At 40.6% G+C, this 22,887-nt stretch overlaps 1 protein-coding gene across 22 annotated transcripts in view; it reads right to left on the reverse strand.

Annotated features, from left to right (window-relative positions):
- Positions 1-22,887, reverse strand: part of SYNE1 (spectrin repeat containing nuclear envelope protein 1) — a 482,603-nt gene that overhangs the window by 135,210 nt on the left and 324,506 nt on the right. For 14 of the 22 annotated variants that reach the window (XR_006717653.1, XM_045500062.1, XM_045500061.1 and 11 more), the window contains 5 exons: positions 15,048-15,254; positions 13,002-13,175; positions 10,066-10,257; positions 2,646-2,780; positions 1,628-1,737 (listed from right to left, as the gene is read on the reverse strand). Coding sequence is in view for 21 of the 22 variants with exons in the window: in XM_045500062.1 (XP_045356018.1) it covers positions 1,628-1,737; positions 2,646-2,780; positions 10,066-10,257; positions 13,002-13,175; positions 15,048-15,254 (818 nt within the window). In the remaining variant the exon portion in view is untranslated. The remainder of the gene's footprint in view (positions 1-1,627; positions 1,738-2,645; positions 2,781-10,065; positions 10,258-13,001; positions 13,176-15,047; positions 15,255-22,887) is intronic. The other 8 variants (XM_045500054.1, XM_045500059.1, XM_045500053.1 and 5 more) reach the window with 3 other exon arrangements.

Here is a 22,887-nt window from a genome sequence, read left to right on the forward strand (position 1 = left end):
ATTTTATAACATATTTTAACTTAGAATCACATACACATTTTCTGGTATTGTTATATAATTTTTTGTTAAGATTACATATGCATAAAATTTTTCCTAGGCTTTTTTATACTGGTAGGTATTTCCATCTTTTCTATTATTTGGTATTATAAATAATATTTCAAAAGTCATCTCCATAATATGTATTTCCCTCCTTTAGGTTATTTCCTCCAAATAAATGTTCAGAAACAACAACACTGGAGTCAGTGGAGTTAAAGCTAGTTGCCACATTATGGTTGTCAAAGGATACTACTAAATTATAACCTTTATAATACATGAACACAGAGGTTTCACTGAAACTTACTTTTAATGTTTTGGATTTTAAACTTTCCATACATATTCTCTCAGTTGTATCTACTGCTTTCATAACCCTTCTAAAATGGAGGTAGTCGGGGCGCCTGGGTGGCGCAGTCGGTTAAGCGTCCGACTTCAGCCAGGTCACGATCTCGCGGTCTGTGAGTTCGAGCCCCGCGTCAGGCTCTGGGCTGATGGCTCAGAGCCTGGAGCCTGTTTCCGATTCTGTGTCTCCCTCTCTCACTGCCCCTCCCCCGTTCATGCTCTGTCTCTCTCTGTCCCAAAAATAAAATAAACGTTGAAAAAAAAAATTAAAAAAAATAAAAATAAAATGGAGGTAGTTGATTATCACTTTAATCCCAGAGATGAGCAAACTGAAGTTCAGAGTTGAGTTACTTTTCCACAGTAACATCTGTAGAGCTGGTGTAAAACCCAGACCGGACTCAAAACGCAGGGAGATTTCAACTCTGCTGTGGTTCCTTTTCCTTCCTGCCTTTTAAACCAGCATCTTCAAGTTGAAAATTCTCCAACTTCCTTAATTTTTCTTTTAACACTTTTCTGTGTATGAGACTTTCAGTCTCACATTCCAAACCAGTTCTCAAAACTCAATGACTTTCCATGTAGAAGTTATAGACACACATCATCAAGAAAAATCAAGACATGTAGAAGGCACATGCATGTATTTTTCAGAGTGATGCTGGGATAGACAAGTTCTTTTACAGAAAACACTTTCGCAGTTGGTTATAATCGTTGAGTTGGAAACACACTGGACCTGATTTTAGAATGCATTTCTTATTTGATTCTAAAAAATTAACTTAGGGTGCCTGGGTAGCTCAGTTGGTTAGGCGTCTGACTGTTGATTTTGGCTCAGATCACGATCTTGCATTTGTCAGATAAAGCCCCAGGCTCAGTGCCGAACCTGCTTAGGATTCTCTATCTCCCTCTCTCCTTCTGCCCCTTCCCTGCTCATGCTCTCTCAAATCAACAAACTTTAAATAAATAAATAAATAAATAAATAAATAAATAAATAAATAATAAAAAATAAAATCATAAGCATCTTCTTTGGATAGACATGCTCAGCATCCTGGAAAGAGGGCAAACAAGTCGGCCATCAGCCATCATAATTACTAGCTACACTCACACTGCACAGCAAAGGTTCTAAATGCAAGTAAATTTAATATCATAAAGTGAAAACAAAATGCCTAAATTTTCGCAGATGCTTAAAATAAAGTTTTGAGTGAGACGTTTACATTTCTTCCAATCAGGGCAAGTTGGGAGAAAGTGTTTTGAAACATACCCAATACCAGCAGAGGTCTCTGCAGTGGAGTGTTGGGTGAGAATTTCCTCTCCACGACTGGCTACTGACCGCAGGAGGCTCTTCTGCTCTGCTAATTCCTGTTCCAACTCCTGCTCAAGGAAAAGGAGAAATGAAAATATTAGGTACTTTGTGATTATTCCCTATAATCATGGTTCTATGTCTCGAAAATTCTCAGACAACTCCTGTAGTTAAGTGTACAAGTTTGGAAGTTGCATAAAAGGTGTGGTTTAGGTAAATGCACAAACATGCCTCCAAAATACTCTATACCTTTCTTTGACTTTGATAAAAGATATCCGAAAAATCCTGTGGGGGGCGGGGGGGGGGGGGGGGAAGAAAAAAGGAAAAAAAATTCTGCTAGACAATGGCGCCCTCAAGTGGTGCACAATACTGCCTATTCTGACTGAGACAAATCCTTGAAATCCCCACTTCCTTGATAAATTGAACAATCAATGGATTTGCTTTGCTTTTTTACTACTTATGAAAAAATGTCTTTTCTGTTTGAGAAAATAAAAGATTTTGCTATGCCCCATAGCATAGCAATGAGAAGGTATCAATGAGAAATCATTCTTACTCAACAAAGCTTGTTTGTTTCACTATCCAATAATTTGCAATCCTATTTTGTGATGGTATCTACATAAAAGTGAAAAATAAATTGCGGTTTTAACGGAGTTTTAAAAAACATGGAACTCAGGCTTTGGCCAATTCTCAAAGGCCTTCCTAAGATAGGCTCAAATTAGGGCAAAGGTGAAAATAGGGTAGGTAACCTTCATAAGGCAGATTATCATTGAGTCACGCGTTTTGTAAACCTGAGCACAAGCTTTTCTTAAAGAAAAGGACCAACCACTCTAGTGCTCATAAGAAAGTATGCTGAAACAGTTAGCCAGGCCTCGTTTCTGTCCAAAGAGAAGATAAAGGGGGTTCAGTCCAGAAGTAACTTGTCCATCTAAAACATTTCTCTCAAGGTGTCTGCTTGGCAGAGAGGTCAGAAATGCTTTACTTTTTGTTGCTGGAGACTGCTCTGTCGCTGGTGGGCCCATGCAGTCCGTGCTTGGGCCAGCCATTCCTGGACACCGGGGCTCTGACTGGCGGTGAGGTCGGCGTGGCTCTCCTCCTTCTCTTGGGCTGTTCCCTGCTTTTAATGAGGCAGAATTCAAGAGTCATACTCCCCACAGAAAAACCTTAACCAAATGGAGTAAATGCTACTTTAGTGTGGTCTGTATAATGATACCCAAGTAGATCCATTCGGACATGAAACCACAATGGAAAAAAACAAAAAAAAAGGTAACACAAAACCCATTGGATTTATGGTATTTGCAGAAAGGAGAACAATAAATAGATGATTATACTCAAATATTTGAGGAGGAAACTGTCTACTTAGAGGCTAGGCTTTTTAGCTGACTGATGTGGTCGCCAGATATTCCAGGATGTTTTCCATGAGAATATAACTCTAGATCTCACTTCCTCTACTATCACCACCCAGACCAGACCCCACTGTCATCTGGTGCCACTGGTGGCTTGGATAATGTTTGGCTAAAGGAGAAAGACAGGAGTAATTACTCATTACCTAGGCAAGAGTTCATCTTTCCTGCTTGATTATTCTGATGGAATTTGAAAGGCCCTCTAATAGTGCATTACCAGGATGGCATCAGTTCAGAACGAGAGCTTTTCTCCTCACATGTATGTATATGTCAAAGGATAAATTACACTATTTTCATGTAACTCATTCACTAACTACTTATTACATAAGCATGTGCTGTGTGTCAGCCACTGTTCTAGGCATATTCTGCCAAGAAGCCAGACAAGGGCCCTGCTGGGGAGACAGACAATAAACAAACAAGATAAGTTGAGAGCTGCAAAGAACATGAAACTAGAAAGTCTGGGTGGCTCTGTCGGTTAAGCGTCCAACTTTTGGTTTCAGCTCAGGTCATGATCTCATAGTTCATGAGTTTGAGCTCCCGCATCAGGCTCTGCACTGACAGCACAGAGTCTTCTTGGGATTCTCTCTCTCTCTTTCTCTCTTTCTCTCTCTCTCTCTCTCTCTCTCTCTCTCTCTCTCTCTCCCCTCACTCTCTGCCCCTCCCCCACTTGCACTGTCTCTGTCTCTCTCCAAATAAATAAATAAACATACAAAAAAGGGTGGCGGTGGGGTTGGGGGGGGGTGCGGCGGAGAAAGAATGTGAAGGGGAAGGTTTCCTAGGCTGGTCAGGGAAAACACCTGGAGAAGAGACAACTGCACTGAGCCCTGAATGATGAGAAACCGCCTGCCTGGCAAAGACCTAGGTGAGGTGGAGGGCCCTCCAGGCAGAGGGAACAGCGGGAGCAAAGACCATGAGGGGAAAGAAATCTGGCATCTCAAAGACAGCAAGCCAGTGAAGGGGCCAATGTGGCTGGAGTGTGAGGGCAGAGAAAGACAGTTTATAGGTGGCTTCCACAGAGGCGCGGTCCTGCCCTCCGGCTCCAGACCTTGGGATCTTCACTATCAAATCTGACCAAAGAATGGCATCTGGCCGCTCCAGTCATCCAGTGTGACTTCTCACAAAGACCCTTCTCTTCCTCTTATTTTCAGAATTCTACACTAAATCTTCAGGGAAATACATGGAGTTGTTTACCGTTCTGTCTTCTTCATTAGAATTTTACGATTAAATTGCAAAGTGTTTGAGATAACGTGGAGGTCATGAACTTTGCAATGTTGGTATCGCTTCTTGAAGTACAGTGAATGCACAGAAACTGTGAACCCCACAGGTAATATTATACATAATCTTCTCCCAGATTCTGAGCTAACTTCCTTTCCTTTAAGAGGATCCGTCTTCCCAGCAAGAGACTATGGCTCATACAGAACAGTGGGGATGCCATTGGTCTAAAGTATGCAATTTGCATTTCACAGGACCTTCAGAATGGGAGACCAGTGACACCCAGTTTAGTATATACCCACTCCCCCAGGAATGCCTCGTACAGAAAAACAGTGATTTTCCTGAAGGTGGGAGGTATGGGGTGCATGGGTACTCTTCAGCACTGAAGCCCGTAAATTTCTGCATGAAACAGATTCTCTCCCATCTGAGAATGCACCATATACCCAACATAAACTCTGCAAGATCCTGGCTCTTCTGGTAAGGATGAAATAGCAGGTCAAGAGGGACCTGCAGAGAATGACCCCAAGGAAGTCAGTGTACCAGGCTGAAAGCTGTCCCAGCTGACAAAACAGTGGTCATGGCCACGATCTGCTGACTCTTGTGGGACCCACTCACTTCGCCTCTGCTTTGCTCTTTAGCAAAGGTTTGTTTTCAAAGTCCAGCCTGGAGACTCATGTGGTGAGTTCTTTAGGGGCACCACCTCACCCTTCTACGCAGGTTACTCTTGTCCAACTGAGAGACTTTTTTTTTTTTTTTTTTCCAATTCCTCACACCAAATTTCTGCTTGGAAAAATGACAACTGAAATGTTAGAGCTTAAGAACAGCTTAACTACTTTTACATGCACAGACACATATTCAGAATCTAAGATTTAAAATCTAAGAGGAGTCGTATTTCACTAATTGAATCCACAGCTTTAGAGAAACAAAAATTAAGAAGCATCAAAAGCAGATGTTAGGATGTATTTTCTATGTGGTTTGGTTCCGTTTTTCAGCTAGTAAATTTTTCTTTGACTGATTCAGTCATTTTGAAACATAAGACTTGGACCACAGGAAACAAAAAATGATTAAGAATACAGTTCAAATTTCATTCCCTTTCCCCTTGGGATGAGAAGGCACTGACAGAAGGAATAGAATAATGGTAATTATGTGCTAAAAGGTTTGATAACCCGTCATCTCTCCTACTTAGGAAATAGGAAGTAAGGCAGCCTGTCACGAGAGTTCCCCTAGGGTGGGGCTACATAAGCTGTTTAATTTGGAAATACTAGAAAAGTAATCACTTTTGCCAGGAACATTCTTTAGAAGATTAGTGAGGATTGGAAATGCTAAACATTAAATAAAACATTTCTTTATAAAGCATTTCATTATTTATATTGGGTAAACTTTCTGCTCCTTCAAAAGCTGATAATGTTGAAAATAACTTAAACTTTTTATGAGGAAAGATACCATGTAATTTAGGAGACAGCATTACATGCCCTTACGTCTATGTCCCTTCACAAAGAGAAGGAACCTATTTGGGGTAGGTGGGGAACTAAAGGGACTGGTTATTCTTTGATACATACAGAAGTCCAATTAGTTAAAAATATGGTCATGACGGATATGACCATTTTGTAGGCAAGTGGCACTGAGAAATGGTGTGCTTATGGGCACACAACTCCAGCCATCTTGAATCACGCAAACCCCGAGTGGAGGGTACAACCTCACCGACATGTACGTTCAATGGAAGATTTTTTTTCCCCAATCAACATTCGTTAATTTCAGGTCAACTCTGAATTTTGAAGGCAAATGATCCTTCTCATGGTAATAATAATGTAAACAGGGCTCCTGTTATTCCTACAGTTGGAAAAATAATCTCTTCAAATGGCTCTAATTGTAAAAAAAGGAAAATCCGTATTTTCTATGCTGGAGACTCATTAGACTAAAGATGAGGGAATTCATAGATACTTAAAAACAAACAATAATCAGTTTCAATTCAGTGAAACGCTACCACATTTTCCAGTATTTATACTTTTTATAGCGGTATCCTCAGCAAATCCTTCCACTCGTGGGCAAAGACAGGATCTTACTCAGTATGAAGAATCCCCGTGGCCATGGCAAGGATCTGCTGGGTGTGAGTACCCAGGCTTTCAGGGAGCTCAGCCCTGCCCCATGCCATCTCAAACTTAACTTTTCAGCATGTCAGGAGTTCCTTTCCTCCCAAAAGATGTGGTTGTTTTTAATTATTATAGTCACTGCTATTTGAGCACTTACTGTGAACCTTACATGCATTAAAATCCTCAGAATTTTAAAAGCTGAATACGATAAAAAAATTTTTAATGTTTATTTATTTTTGAGAGAGAGAGAGGGAGACAGAGAGTGAACAGGGGAGGGCAGAGAGGGAGGGAGACACAGAATCCGAAGAAGGCTCCAAGTCTGAGCTGTCAGCACAGAACCCGACATGGGGCTCAAACTCACAAACCATGAGATCATGACCTGAGCTGAAGTCAGGTGCTTAATCGACTGAGCCACCCAGGAGCCCCTGAATACACTATTAAGATCCCTATTTTACAGATGAGAAACTGATTTGTAAGAAAACTGATCTGTCAGAAAGGTTGAGGCCAAGTTCAAGGATCTTGCCCTAGGTCACCTGGTTGACTGCTGGTGGTATACCAGGATGGGAAGACTGAAAGAATAGCCCCAAAGTGATGGTCTAAGAACTTAGTCCGACTTCTGTTTGGCACTAAGTTTTAAAATTAAGTGGAGATGTTTTAGATATAAATCCAAATGTCCCTTGTCTGGAAGGTCTAGCAATGCTGCTTGTAAACTCTTATATGACAATAGTTGGAGCTCAGTAACTGCTGCTTCTCTGACATGAGACCAGCTTGCCAAGCCCCTGACTGGGCCTGCTTTGCTCATTTATATTCCCTTCCCAGGTCCTGAGGCCCTGGAATTTGTGCCCTTATCCTCCCACCACCACCCCGCCAACCCCCTTTTAATCCTGACCTGTGCCACCTGCATATCAGGTTGTCCCTTCCCTTCCTCCCTGCCTCTAGGGGTAGGGCACAATCACAGCCTTCTAAATAATAACTATTACCAGATGTGAAACCTTGAAGTCTCTCCCTCTGATTTGGTTCCTTTAGAAGTCAAGTTCATTTATATACCACCATTGGGGGGGTGGGGGGAAGCATTATGTATTAGATTAGTAATACTTTTTAATAAAACCAAGTATATTACTATAAACTTTTACAGTTAGAAAAGCATTCTCATTCTGTTCAATTTTAATATTTTTAGTTTTTAATTAATTTTTTAAAATTTGCATATTCCCTACTCCCTAATTTGAATATTTTTAATGCTTTACTTTTTGCTTTAATCTATAAAGTCAGATTGCACATTTTGGTTTTATTTATTTATTTATTTTTGAGAGAGAGAGAGAGAGAGAGCATGCTAGAAGGGTGAAAGGGGCAGAGGGGGAGAAAGGGGGAGGGGGAAGAGACAGAGAGAGAGAAAGAGAGAGAGAGAGAGAGAGAGAGAGAGAGAGAGAGAGAGAATCTTAAGCAAGCTCTAGGCTCAGCACAGAGCCAGACCCTGGGCTCAATGCAGGGCTCAATCCCACGACCCTTGGATCATGACCTGAGGCCAAACTAAGAGTCCAATGCTCAACTGACTGAGCCATCCAGGGGCCCGCATGTACATTTTTAAGTATGTACATTTAAGGTGAAAAGCTGTATTTCGTCCTTGTTTGCATTTATTTAACCAATGTTTAACCAAATATATTTTCATTAGTTCATTGGCCATTTGTATTTCTCCTCATTTGAATGGTCCCTTCCTACTTTTGCCCGTATTTCTATTCTGTGACCTCTTCTTACTGATTTACAAAAGATTTGTAGAACTTAAGGGAATTAATTCTTTGTCATGTGATTTATACAGTTTCTTCTTTATTTGTCTATGTCTTTTCATTTAGTTCCATTTTTCTGGTCATACAGAACTGTTTCATTTTTCATTTTGGTCCTACAGAAACTAAAATTCTGGGTTTGGGGCATACCAGCAAAGATCCTTCCCATCCTAAGATTTTTTTTTTTTTAAATACCCATATATCCAGAACTTTTCAGGTTTAAATACTTGGTACCTCTGTGATGCTTTTTTTTTTTTTTCTTCCTGTAAAGAATGGGATAAAACATCGATTTTATCATATTTCAAGTGGTTCACCTATTGCTTTCTTATTATTTTATCCACTGATCTGAAATGTTACCTTTACCATTAATCAATTTTCCTTAAATAATGGGGTCTCTTTCTGGAATATTTATTCTGTAATATTTTTTGTTCATCTATTTACGGGGCTGATGTCAAACTATTCTAATTATTGTAATATCGTACTTTGATATATGGTAAGATTAAATTAGCTGCTCCTAACTCTTCAGTTTTGGAATATTACGGTTATTTTCACATTTATTGTATTCCAGGTAAACCCGGAATCATTTTCTCACATTTTGTATCCTTGTGTTACAATCCAAAAGCATAGCATTTTAGTTAAGAATAACTTAAACTTAGGGATTCTGAGTCACTCAGTTGGTTAAGCATGTGACTCTGGATTTTGGGTCAGGTCATGATCTCACAGATTGGGTTCCATGCTGGCAGAGCAGAGCCTGCTTGGGATTCTTTCTCTACCTCTGTCTCTGCCCCTCCCGTTCTCAAATGTGCATGCATTTTCTCTCAAAAATAAAATAAATAAACATTAAAAAGAAACAAAAGAATTTTTAGGTATGAGTGGTAAAGAGTAGATATTGGGGGGAAAATTATTCAACCACTTAAAGGTTGAAAAGAAGAAAAAAAGAATAGAAAGAGGAGAACAAAAACCAAAACCAAAAAGTAAGCTAATAGAAGTCTACACATATCAGTAATCACAGTAAATTTAAATGAACTAACCCTGTCCTTTAAAAGTCAGAGATTTTCTGATTAGATAAATGTTTAAAACCAACAAAGTATAGCCAAATGTTTTCTTACAAAGCAAATCTAAAACCTAAGGACGCTGAAAGGTGAGATCAAAGGAAAGTTAAAGGATATACTAGGCAAATATTATCCCCCCAAAAGCTCCAGTGATATAAAATGAAAATCACTATTAGGGAACAATAAGGTCACTACATGAGAGTAAAAATGTTTAATTCACCTGGAATATATGACAATGTTAGAGGTATGAGCCCTAAATTAAAAAGTCTGAGTATTTCTGAAAAGTAGAATGTAGGAGAATGAAAGAAACATGGAAAAAATGTTATTAAATATCTTAATCTATGACCTATGTTTAAATACTTTTCAAAAAAGTGTAGTTGTGGGACACCTGGATGGCTCAGTCGGTTAAACGTCCGACTTCAGTTCAGGTCATGATTTTGCAGTTTGTGAGTTCGAGCCCCACACTGGGCTCTGTGCTGACAGCTCAGAGCCTGAAGCCTGCTTCAGATTCTGTGTCTCCCTCTCTCTCTGCCCCTCCCCTGCTCACACACCCTCTCTCTTTCTCAAAAATAAACAAACATTTAAAAACAAATTTTTTTAAACAGCATAGCTGCTAAATTTGGGTATTTGTTTTCATTTTCTTTTGTTTTCCTATCCTGCCATCTTCAGGTCTACAGATTCAAACAGTCCTTACAAAACCTATTGGAAAACCTAGGCCAAAGTTTGTGGAAAGTGGAAGTGTACCCAAGTATGTATCATTCCCCAGCTCTCCCTTGGTGGACCCCAGGCTGGGGAAGGCGGGCAGCAGTGAGCCAGGACTGGGAGGTGCTGTGGCCCTGTCCCACTGTGGATGGCTGGAGCCCTCACCTGCATGAGGAGCTGTTTGTCATGTAGGGCTCTCTGCAGCTCCAGGAGGCTGCCCTTGAGGGTTCTCAGCTTCACGGCCAGCTGCTCTGCCTCCTCCTTGGTGTGGGCCTTGCCCTCCAGCAGCAGATTGTCATTGTGGACCGACAGCTCCGATAAGGCCACCACCTTCTGCTCGATTTCCACTAGCATGTTCTGGAACGACAGAAATATGGATGAAATTCACGCATCCCGCCAGCCGCTGCAAATGTCGTTTCTCAAAGATAAACATCACACTTCCTGTCACCAAAAGAAGAGGACTTCATGGTTTTTTCCTACTTTTCTGACAGACCTGAAGAGTAGTTACAGATTTTTAAAGATTCCTTGAGCTTCCTAATATTTCTCTCCTTTAAGATTAGATACTATATAGTGGAAAACATATTGCAAAAGTACCAGGAAAGCATGGATAAGGAGAAAAGACCATTCCTTAGTGTTATCCCATTATTATAACTATGTTATTATTTTAGTGTGAGACTGTGACGCTTATGACTATTAGCAGTAAAGACATCATATGATCAACACTTTCTTGTCAGTTTAAAGATGATTCTCTCTTTTAAGACATTGCTGCTTTGTGTTTTGTTTTTTTTTTTCTGTTTCCTTTTCAGATTGGCTTTTATTTCTTGGTTTTCAATGTTTTTTGTACATAATGTATTTTTAAGCTTACATTTCTAAAAGTTTTCGTAAGAATTTTACTTTCACTTTCTGTGACTACTCTCGAAGGCTTGCCTTTTCTTCTCAAATAGAAGCTAAATCCCAAGAAGGAGCAAAATAGTCTCCCTTCCTCCAAGGTAAGATTTAAAACAAAAACTATCACCCATTTTCCCCTCTGCCACAGCCACCGTCAATCCCCCGTTTGTTCTCTGTATTTAAAAGTTTCCTACGGTTTGCCTCCCTCCGTCTTTGGAAAATGGGTGATGGGCATCGAGGAGGGCACTTGTTGGGATGAGCGCTGGGTGTTGTATGTAAGTGATGAACCATGGGAATCTATCCCAAAGACAAAGAGCATACTGTACACATTGTATGTTAGCCAATTTGACAATAAATTACATTAAAAAAACCCCGAAGAATAAAATTTGAATGGAAATAAAATAAAACTAAAACAAGAACAAAATAAAAACATCAAAGCTAAACCAGTAACAGCCATTTTATTTTCTACACAAATCATTCTGTTCTTATATTCCTTAACTCTCTAATTTATATGCAAGTAAATAATTTATTAATGAGGAAAGATATTTTATTTCCTTATGCAAAATCAGAAAAACTGCCACCACCCTTTAAGAATATAGGCTTGAACCAAATAACTAGAACTAAGTGGAAGTGTGAAATGTTTAATGAAATGGGGTTTAAAGGATGATTTCCTAAAGATTATTTTTGAGAAACTAATATAATTCTACGAAGGACAGACTTTTCCATTAGGCCGAGTTACCACAATGCTGAGGGCTCATGATACTTTTAGAGGCCCAATAAAAATCTTAATTTTAATTTCTTTCAAAATCAGAAGAGAAAAATGAATAAAATAATGAATATGTAACAATGAATCCACCCTGGCTCATATTAGTCTTTGTACCAAGGCAGTTATAAAAATAAAATATTTAGCACTTTTATAGAGGCAGAGCCCACAGAAGCAAAGTGCTGAGGGTCCCAAAAGTCATAATGTGACCCTAGTAATAGCCACAGTTATAATTACACAATTGGCTTAAACACCAGATTTTAACTGAGTGAGGAACTGTTGGGTACTTGTATGGTTCCATTTACTTCTGGTTTCTAAAAATGTCATCAAAATACCATTTGAATACTTCATAAGTATCCTGAAATATATTAACTGAATTGTGGACTTTACACACAGCTATAAAAATAGAGACATCCAAAAGGGAGAGGTGGGAGTAATGGTAAAACATAATTTTGGAATGCTAGTTAGTACATGTGCTAATTTTAAGCACTAGAAGGGAGTGCTAAAAATGGATGTTTCTTTTCAGCAAGGAAACTTTAGAAAAGATCATCCAAAGAATAGAAAACATTTACATGTGGTCCTCTATTCTCTGTCATCAAGGCAGAGAATAACAATGCTTTGAATACACATAGATAAGTTGCCTGAAAAATATAAAAATCCAAGTTCTAATGATCAATATCATAGTAAATCCCAAATCACTAAAGGAATGATCAAAATAGCGTGCTACACATTAAGAAAAAAAGATAGTGTTCACTAACAATGTTTGCATATTTTCTGATTGCAATTAGGAGAAATATCAACTCACGCATACTGTTGTCCAAGTAATATATCAGAATTAGAACCAAAATTGCAGTAGAGCACCTAGGAACACCCCTTGCTGTGTTGATCCACAGTCTGATTGGCTGATACTAATTCTTTTCATTGGGTTTGTATTCTTTACTAGCCACTAAATATAGATACCATAAGTGTTTTGGGTATTTATGGTCTTTAAAAAATGTCCTTTAGGAAGCTGAAGTTAAACTTTTTTTAATGTTTTACTTATTTTTGAGACAGAGAGACGTGAAGGGACAGAGAGAGGAGACACAGAATCTGAAGGAGGCTCCAGGCTCTGAGCTGTCAGCACAGAGCTTAATGCGGGGCTGGAACTCACAAACCACCAGATCATGACCTGAGCCAGTCAGAAGCTTAACCCACTGAGCCACCTGGGTGCCCCAAAGCTGAAAATTTTCTAAAGAGTAGATACTACTGGCAAAATTTTTCAAAAGACTAAGTCCAATTTTGGATTTCATTTAAGCTTTTATAAGGTATTGTTTTTCTACTCCAAACATACAAAGGTATGGCTTGTGAAAAAAATCATACATCCACACCAAGTCTTTTTCCTATTACGTTTTCTGTGCTTAAACAAAGTACTTGGTGCTGTTGGAGTATCTCCTCCAGACCATTTTTGTACCTGGCAATCCACCAGCTGGGCTTCCATGTCCATAGGCTCCTGGGCTGTACCCAGTGCGGTGTCCAGAGTGGCCTTGGTGCTCAGGAGCCAGTGGTCCAGCTCGTCGGCTTCACAGCGGTACCTCTGCAGGGCCTGCTCCTGTCTCTGTTCCTCAAGCTGATCATTTAACTTCTCCTAATGAATTAAGTAGAATGTGACACAGATCACTGAGAGGTACAGTCAGGGTTCAACACAATAGAACCAGTTTCTTAGCCCCAGTTGCTCGTCAGAATCCCGTGTGAAACTTAAAAACACAAAACAAAACAAACATGCTTAGGCCGCATCTCAGAGCAATAAATGAGAATTTCTGGAAGTGAGTCTCAGGATTAGTATTTTGATAAAGCTTTTCCGACGATTCTCATGTGCGCCTAAAGGTTCAGGTAAGATTAAGGTTAGGTGTCTTATGTAATATACCTACAGGGCTGGGCAAATAATGCGAATAATGGAAACAGACCAAGCATTAGAAGAAAACAATGGCATAAGGCGGTAAACGGCAATAGATACGTGTCTGGGGAACTGCAAGGAGTGGCGGGGACAGTGGCAAGCACGGTCAGGGCACCAGCACACAGCTTAAAGCAAGTCACCCCCTACAGGAAGTGGGGGGTGTTTCAGGCGACAAGTTTCTTGAGTGAAGACAGAAATTCAAATTTTTTGGTTACATCTCTGGGTTTTCTCACTGATGGCAAATAATTCACATTTAAGAAAAAAAAATCCAAGCCCATCACTTCATTTTAAAACTCCACACAGATTTCCTAGAGTGATGACGGAGAATATTAATGAGTTAAAAAAGGAATTCTTAAGGTAAGTACTCTAAACACCTTATTTTAAAAATTAGTTCCTTAATGACTTACTACTGTTGTTATTTTTTTTTTATAAGAGTTTTTGGTCTGTTCCACATTTTTTTTTTAACATTTATTTATTTTTGAGAGACACAGAGAGACAGAGCATGAGCAGGGGAGGGGCAGAGAGAGAGGGAGACACAGAATCTGGAACTATGCTCCAGGCTCCGAGCTGTCAGCACTGAGCCCGACGTGGGGCTCGAACTCACGAATTGCGAGATCATGACCCGAGTCAAAGTCGAATGCTTAACCGACCAAGCCACCCAGGCGCCCCCTGTTGTTATTTTTTAAATTAAAATTTTTATTGAATAGTTGAAAACGGAGATTAAACAAAGCTGACACATTGATTTTAAATGTCTCCCAAACAAAAAATACACAAATATATGATTTGATGAATCTTATAATAGGTAAAACTGGCAAGAGCCTATACACTCCAACAACAGGTCCGTGTTCTACTGAATTATGGCATAACCAGCAGATAGAAAACATAATGTTAAGTCCATTTAATAAGAAATGTATTGAGAACTGATTATGTGCCAGAGAAGCTATTTGACCCTGAAGATACAAGGAGAGAGACACTCTAAATGTCCTTAAAGAGATCTCTTGTCTAATTTATAGGAGCCACAACATGAACATCATGTATGTTTAGGACCAGGAATTACAAGGGAACAAAGAAAAAGCAAAATAACTTATTTTTTAACCCATGTTATTGTTACCAAAATTTATCTATTAAATAATGTTGAAGTAACACGAGAACCAGAATTGCAAAACTATTTTCATGAACTAACGCGCTCGAATTGGCTAAGAATGACTAAGGATTTATTCTTCAGCGTATTAGTAATACTACTCATAAAATGCTTTTTATTCAAACATAGCAAACCCTTATGCAAACCTTTTACAATTATTCTTCACAAGGCTCATGTCTACCAAGTTTTCCTTTACGCATTCTCAATTTTTCATGCTGAAATGAGTCAGAAAGTGGTGAAAAGACACATTCATGGCTGTCCACTCAGTGCTCTATTCATGAGACCCTCCTTGAGACACACACAATACCAGCTTCTTCTGAGTGGGAAACTATAAAAATGTAGATCACGTAAAAAACCCGCATGCTTGGCAACACAACTTGAAGAGTTAATTTGGACGCGAGCGGCACCTTCAGGGTTGTTACCTCCAAAAGCTGTCGCTTCCCTGACGCCATCATCTTGATGGTGGACATCCGCTCGGCTAAGACGGTGAGTGTGGACTGCAAGGCCAGCTGTTCCGCGGGGTCGGACTCGGGAGACTGGGACACCAGTTCTTCCGCCAGAGACGACTGGAGCTCACTGATCTCCTCTTGAAGCATGAGAATCTCATCCATCAGTGCCTGTGGAGAAGACTGTGGAATCACACTCCTGTATGTACTTTTTTGGACTGAGGCATCGTGTCATTAGCTGAGTCTCACATGGGTTGAGATTAATGAAGATAATTCACATGGAAGTCCTTTAACCAGCAAACAGGTTCCGAAATGAAAGGACTGGAATGAATGCCAGGCAGTTTCTGGTTTCAAAACCATTGTGTCACTAACGTAAATGAATTTGAACGAGTTCGTCAATCCTTCTGGCTTTCACTGGGCTCATCTGCAGTCCGGGAGGGGAGCTTGCTCAGTGTGAGTCTGAGTCTATGACTCTATATTGAAAGCAGAATTCATTACTTTCTTCCTCAACACGATTTTTCCCACTCCAAATTTCCCCCAAGTCTGAGCAACAACACTGCACTTTAACCCAAAGCTCACATTACACAAGACCAGGGCGATCGTCACCTGTTTCTGTGTTCTCACCCTCTCCTCACTTTCGCCTGCTCTTCCCGGCTCTAAAACCTGAAGTTTCTCAGCTAACTTCCAGGTCCCTCTTTTCTCTCCTCACAGTCTCTCCCGGGGCTGGGGGGGGGGGGGTGGGGGGGGTGTCCATTCCTGAGGCTCCAAATGTTTTCTAACCCTGAAGGCTCCCAGGGTCATGGTCCTAACCCAAATATCTGTCTTAAATATTAGGGTTTATACGCGACACACACATTTCACGGGTATCTCCAGCACATTACGTGTAAAGCCTGCTTCCTCCTCTGTCTTCCTCACCTCACTGAAAGCTAACACCCTCTCACTGTTCAAGTTCAAGACCTAGGAGTCATGCCTCATACCTCCTCTCCTTCCCTCACCATATCCAATCCCACACCAAGTCCTGCACTATGGATCCAATGTGTCTCCTCTGCCCCAGCCCAAGTCAGAGCCAACTCTCTTACCTGAATGGCTCTAATGGTCTCCTGGTTGGCCTACCTGCTTACAGGCTTACCTGGTCTCTCCAGTCCACTCTGCACAAAGCAACTGGGGTGAGTTTTTAAAAAGCTCTCACTTTCCTGCTTTTAAATACTTAGTGGCTTATTGCCCGTAAGATAAGGGCCAAACTCCTTATCTTACCTGTATGTCTCACCACTTTCTGCCATTGTACTACACCCCCTTCTCCCTCCTGACATTCCTGCCTTTTGCCCTCAGTCCAGGACCTCCAGCTCTTTCTGGCAAATACCACGCTAATTTCTTTATTCATATCCATCACAATTATATACATGGTTTTTATTTCTCATTTTTTTGGTATGTTATGATTCGTTCTTTAACTGGAATCTTGACAGGAGAAATTCTTATGTAGGATTTGAATGGCATGTTAGAAAAAACAGGTCCTACCACAGGAGGAAGCACCGAGATGTCAAGTAAGGAAACACAGGCTTATATTTACCGATATTTCATAGTTTCCGATGTACCTGCACTTACATAGTTCACAGCTCTGCCACAGGACCGTAGGCTTCAGTGCAAGCCCGGTGCCTCCTGACCGTGGGCTCTCAATAAATATTTTAAAACGGAATAACAAAAACCCCTTCTCTTCTCCTAATATTAAGTGTCATCATATACAGTTGATTTTTTTAAATAAACAACTATATTGAAGTTATTCTATATATCTAGAAAAGTGCACAGACCCTAAGTGTAGAGCTCTATAAATTTTCACAAACTGCACATACCCACTCCTGCCACTCAGATCGAGAAACAGAACATTCCCAGGACTCTACAATCTCTTCTGATCTCCTCCCTGTTACTACCTCCCTCCTTGCCAAAGATCACCACAGTGTTACCTGTAAACATCATAGGTTACTTTGGCCTCTTTTTGAGCTCTATAAAAATGGAATCATACCTGAAGTACTTTCCTGTCTGGCTTCTTTCCCGCCCTGTCATGGTTGTGAAAGGTACGCATGTTGATGATGATCATTTTCATCATTGCATAGCACTCCACTGTCACCTGGTTTTGGATCCTTTCCGGTGAAGCCTTTCTAGTGGGTTGATGGTAGTACCTCACTGTAATTTTAATTTGCATTTCCCTGATGACTAATGAGATTGAGCACTTTTTTTTAATGTTTTTTTAACGTTTATTTATTTTTGAGAGAGAGACAGAGCGTGAGCAGGGTAGGGGGTCGAGACAGAGGGAGACACAGAATCTGAAGCAGGCTCCAGGCTCTGGGCTGTCAGCACAGAGACTGACATGGGGCTCGAACTCGTGAGTGCGAGATCATGACCTGAGCTGAAGTCAAATGGCCAAACAACTGAGCCACCCAGGTGCCCCGAGATTCAGCACTTTTCCTATGCTTTTTAGCCATTTGGCTATCCTCTTTTGTGATTGCCTGCTAAAAATCTTTTGCCCACTGGAGTCTTTCCTTTTCTTACTGATGTGTAAAGTTGTTTATATATTTTGGATAGGAGTGTCTGCGTTCCTTTTGGTTCTGTGTATTGCAAATATCTGCTCCCACTTTGTGACATGGCTGTCCCTTAATGGGAATGACTTCCTTACTGGTGCCTTTTGATAAAATGAAATTCTTAAATTTATTACAGTCTAATAATATCAGTATTTTCCTTCACTGGAAAACTCAGGGTTAGGTTTTGGTGTCCTATTTAAGAGATCTTTGCCTATCCCAAAGTCGTGAATATATTTTCCCAAGTTACCTTCTAGAAAAATGGTATTCAAGGTGTGGCCTATAAAATAGTATCAGTCTATGCAAAATGTTTACCAATTCACGAGAAGATAGAGATATTGTAGGTGTCAAGAAACTTGTAAAGCAACTGGACATTGACATGTCCTAGCAGCATTTTATTTTCTAAAATATTGGTCTGTGATGGGTCAGAAATTTTAAAAATTAAATAAGGTTTTTTTAGTACAGATAGTTTGAGAAACCCTGTTGCAAAACTTTCTTTTTTTAACCTTCACATTTAGATCTACAATACCCTTAAACTTAATTTTTGTGTTCAGCCATAGATAGGGGTCAAAATTCTTTTTTTTTCTTATTAATATCAATTGATCCTGCCTAATTTACTGCAAATAATATTTTTAATCCATTGTTTTGCAGTATAATGTTGGACATAAACCAAGCATCTGTATGTGTCTGTGTACCTACGACTTCTAATTCTGTTCCACTGACCCAGCTGGCTGTCTGTGGCAACACCACACTATCATAATTACTACTGCTCCATAAGTCTCACTCTCTGGGAGGATACATTCTTCAACCTTACTCATTTTCCTCGAGATTGTCTTGGCTATTTTTGACTCTTATACATTTGTAATATATTTTAGAATTAGCTTATCAATCTCCACCAAAGACCTTACTGGAATATTTTAATGAGATTGTAATGAATTTAAAGACTGACTTTGTTATATATTCAAAACGCTTTTTCTCTAGCCAATTACTTTCCACTACTTCATAATCATATTTTGATTACTGCCAAATATACAAAATTCATATTATTTGGTATCTCTTTTTTTTTTTTTTTTTTAATTTTTTTTTTTTTCAACGTTTATTTATTTTTGGGACAGAGAGAGACAGAGCATGAACGGGGGAGGGGCAGAGAGAGAGGGAGACACAGAATCGGAAACAGGCTCCAGGCTCTGAGCCATCAGCCCAGAGCCTGACGCGGGGCTCGAACTCACGGAGTGCGAGATCGTGACCTGGCTGAAGTCGGACGCTTAACCGACTGCGCCACCCAGGCGCCCCTCTCTCTTTTTTTTTTTTTTTTCCCCAACGTTTATTTATTTTTGGGACAGAGAGAGACAGAGCATGAATGGGGGAGGGGCAGAGAGAGAGGGAGACACAGAATCGGAAACAGGCTCCAGGCTCTGAGCCATCAGCCCAGAGCCCGACGCGGGGCTCGAACTCATGGACCGCGAGATCGTGACCTGGCTGAAGTCGGACGCTTAACCGACTGCGCCACCCAGGCGCCCCATTTTTTTTAAGTTTATTTATTTTGAGAGAGACAGAGACAGTGCGAGTGGGGAAGGAGCAGAGAGAGAGGATAAACAGAGAATCCCAAGCAGTCTCCATATTGCCAGTGCAGACCCTGACGTGGGGGCTCGAACCCACAAACCTGTGAGATCATGACCTGAGCTGAAACCAACAGTCAGGTGCTTAACTTACTGAACCATCCAGGTGCCCCTTATGTGGCCTCTTTTAAAGGCTTGTCCATAACTAGACTGACCCCATCATGTCTTTTTTTGCACTGATCCTCTGTGCAAGGAAGGAGAGCCCCTCACTATCTTAAACCATGTTCGTTCTTATTGTCTCCTCTGCACCTTTCTTCACATGTGTTTCTATTTATAGTGCCTTCCACCCACTCCTGTTGTCAGTCTGAACTTTTAAAATCTGTGCTTCCCGAAAGACCCCATAGAATTTCCTTTTGTCTCCATCTGTAGATAAAAGGAAATTTTACCTTTATCTATAACCCACAATCCCATTGTGTTTTTCTACAACGTGTTGGTAATTCCCTTCACCCCTAAAGCACACTGTTTAATCATATATTAATGAGAAAGTCTGTCCTTTTTAGCTGCATGCATACTAGGTGGTCAGCACATCTAGTTGACTTAATTCTAATTCATGATCGATAAAACAGGTATCTCAATCACGAAGCAACCAGGAAGAAAAAAGCCATCTATCTCATTTACTCTCAGTGGATTTGACCAATCCAGTATACAGGGAAGTCACTTGCTTCTTTTTCAGGCTCACAATGGTCTGCAACAGCCCTCTGAATGTTCTGCAGTAAGGAATAAAGGAATTAAGAATTCTAAAACTGTGGGTTTTCATCCTCTTAGAGTCAAGACTCTCTATTCATGCTTCAGTTTACTGTCAAGGGAGAGTTTTTTGCTCTCAAGGATGGTTTTGGAAGGTAACTATAGTTTTAAACTTCAAGATCCAGGAGCCAAGCCTACTGGGGGCGGGACTTTTTTCTGATGTAAAATGTTTTGAAACCAGATAGAGGGGGTAGTTGTATAAGATAGTGAAAGTATTAAATGCCACTGAGGGGTGCTGGCGGGGGGCGGGGGGGGGGCTCAGATAGTTAAGGGTCAGACTTCAGTTCAGGTAATGGTCTCATGGTACAGGTTTGAGCCCTGAGTCAGGCTCCATGCTGACAGCTTAAGAGCCTGGAGGCTGCTTCACATTTTGTGTCTCCCTCTCTCTCTACCCCCACCCCCCATGCTCGCTCAAGCTCTCTGTCTCTCTCTCAAAAATAAACATTAAAGAAATAAAAAAAATACAATTTAAAAAATTAAAAAAAATAAATGCCACTGATTGTACAGTTTTTTTTTTTTCAACGTTTATTTATTTTTGGGACAGAGAGAGACAGAGCATGAATGGGGGAGGGGCAGAGAGAGAGGGAGACACAGAATCGGAAACAGGCTCCAGGCTCTGAGCCATCAGCCCAGAGCCTGAGGCGGGGCTCGAACTCATGGACCGCGAGATCGTGACCTGGCTGAAGTCGGACGCTTAACCGACTGCGCCACCCAGGCGCCCCTGATTGTACAGTTTAAAGTGGTTAATTTTATGTGAGTGGAGTATCATGTCAATTTAAACAAAAAGATCCAACAATCAAATATGTCTTCACCCCTATAACTGTCTCAGCTGGTGGCCAGCTGTCTCCTTACAACATCTGACTCAAAACTAAGGAGGAGAAGAAACACACATCTTTGGGTTTCTGACTTGTGTTTACAAAGAGGATATATGCACCACACTTCTGTGGTTTACAAAAGTACCTTAGGCTTCTCTAAAATGACTCACTCTGGGGACAACATGGAGTTCATGTTTGGCTTAACACCAAAGGTAAATGTGAATTTCATTGTGACTTTCAGAACTATTAACATCAGCACAGCTGGTTTCATACTTTGAGTTGTCACATATAATTAAAAAGCAAAAATAGAAACAAATTTACCTCAGAGCTCTGCCTACTATCCATCACTGAGCTTAATGTGGCAGAGACAACACATGCCCACAAAGCATTAGCTGCCCATGACCATGAAGGTCCCTATCACAGAGGGCTTATCACTTAGAACAGCCACAAGTCAGCTTATGAACTGCATTACTGTCTTAAAAATTTTTTTTAATGTTTATTTTTGAGAGAGAGGGAGAGCCAGAGAGAAAGAGAGCGAGAGCGAGCAGGGGAGGGGCAGAGAGAGACAGAAGAGAGAATCTGAAGCTGGCTCCAGGCTGTGAGCTGTCAGCACAGCGCCCGACTCAGGGCTCAAACTCACAAATGGTGAGATCATGACCTGAGCCAAAGTGGAACGCTCATCCAACTGAGCCACCCAGGTTCCCCTGCGTTAATGTGTTAAAATTAGATCCCCCATACAATTTAGAGAAGATAACAGGAAAGGCACAGCACTCTACCCAAATTCAGTAGATTTAGACAAGTAAGTAGAGGAAAAATGTAGGTATTAGGTCAGCTCCTTAAAGAAACATTAATACTTTCAAGAGAATGTTGGGAAAGAAATAACAACTGAAGGGTTTCTATTAATTTTTAGAAAATATAAAAAGTATACTGGACTGCCTCACCCACATTCAATTGGAACTTAGAAATAGTATTCTACAACACTTCTTGGAATTTTTAAAATACCATTCCAGAAGCAAAGAACCAATTTAGACTTTGAGATACTGTTAGCTTTTCACGTGGGCAGCTCTGTCCCAGAATTTGTAGAACTGAGGTACAGATGGCAAAAGTAGGTCAGATGGAAAATTTTAGATTTGGGGTGATATGAAAAGCAATACATAATTCATACTTTCTTTGCCTCTCAGCAGAGCATTAATATGTTAAGTTCCCATGATGGGTAATAATCACGAAAGTAGCTACATCTCCTCGCTGCTAGAATTGTTCACATGACCACTCCCAGCTTAGAAAGAGACAGAAATTCATGCGGCTGGCCTTAATTACAAGAAAAGTCCCACATGCATTCTAATAGTTAATACTTACTTAGCATTAATGTGCCATTTTGTGTTTTCTCCATTAAATCCCTTGAAAATACTAATTTTGCTCTACATTCAGTTTAGGCATGTTTTCATCCCAACGCCCGAGAGGCAGGGTGGTGGTTGGGAGCTAATTTCTGTTTTCAATTAGGAACCCTGAAATGTCAGGACAGACCACCACGATCCTGTTTTCATGCAGTTCCTGAATCCTGGGGGACCCAGTGAAAGGTCTTGGGGGCTGCAGTCAGTCACCTGGGACACTAGAAGCATGCACCCTGAACAAAGGCCGAGATAACCCAGAAGTAGAGAGAATTAAACTATGTAAACCCTCTCCTGGAACACCTGCTCGTTCGTGATGGCCTGACAGTGTGATACTGAAATTCACACTACAGTAGCCTTTGGGTAATTTATGCTCAATTCCTTTTGAAGTTTTAGAGGAAACTATAATCAAATGGAGATCACTTATCCTGCCCCTTACGGCATAGTGAAGCATAGGGCTGGGGCGGAGGGGCAGCTGAGCAGACAGAACTCCAGGGGGCACACTGGTTCTACACAGGCAACTTTTTCAGCTGACTGTAAGGTGGCAGCAGTTGACAAGTCGTTAACTGGAGTATCAGTTAAAGAGGACCATGGTGCTTGAAAGAAAATTGCATTGTAATAGTCACCTAAGTCCCTGGACTGTCCTCATGATTGGTTTAGTCCAGGTAAACAAAGACTGA

Source organism: Leopardus geoffroyi, chromosome B2 (assembly GCF_018350155.1).
Source record: "Leopardus geoffroyi isolate Oge1 chromosome B2, O.geoffroyi_Oge1_pat1.0, whole genome shotgun sequence".
NCBI classification, from domain to species: Eukaryota; Metazoa; Chordata; class Mammalia; order Carnivora; family Felidae; genus Leopardus; species Leopardus geoffroyi.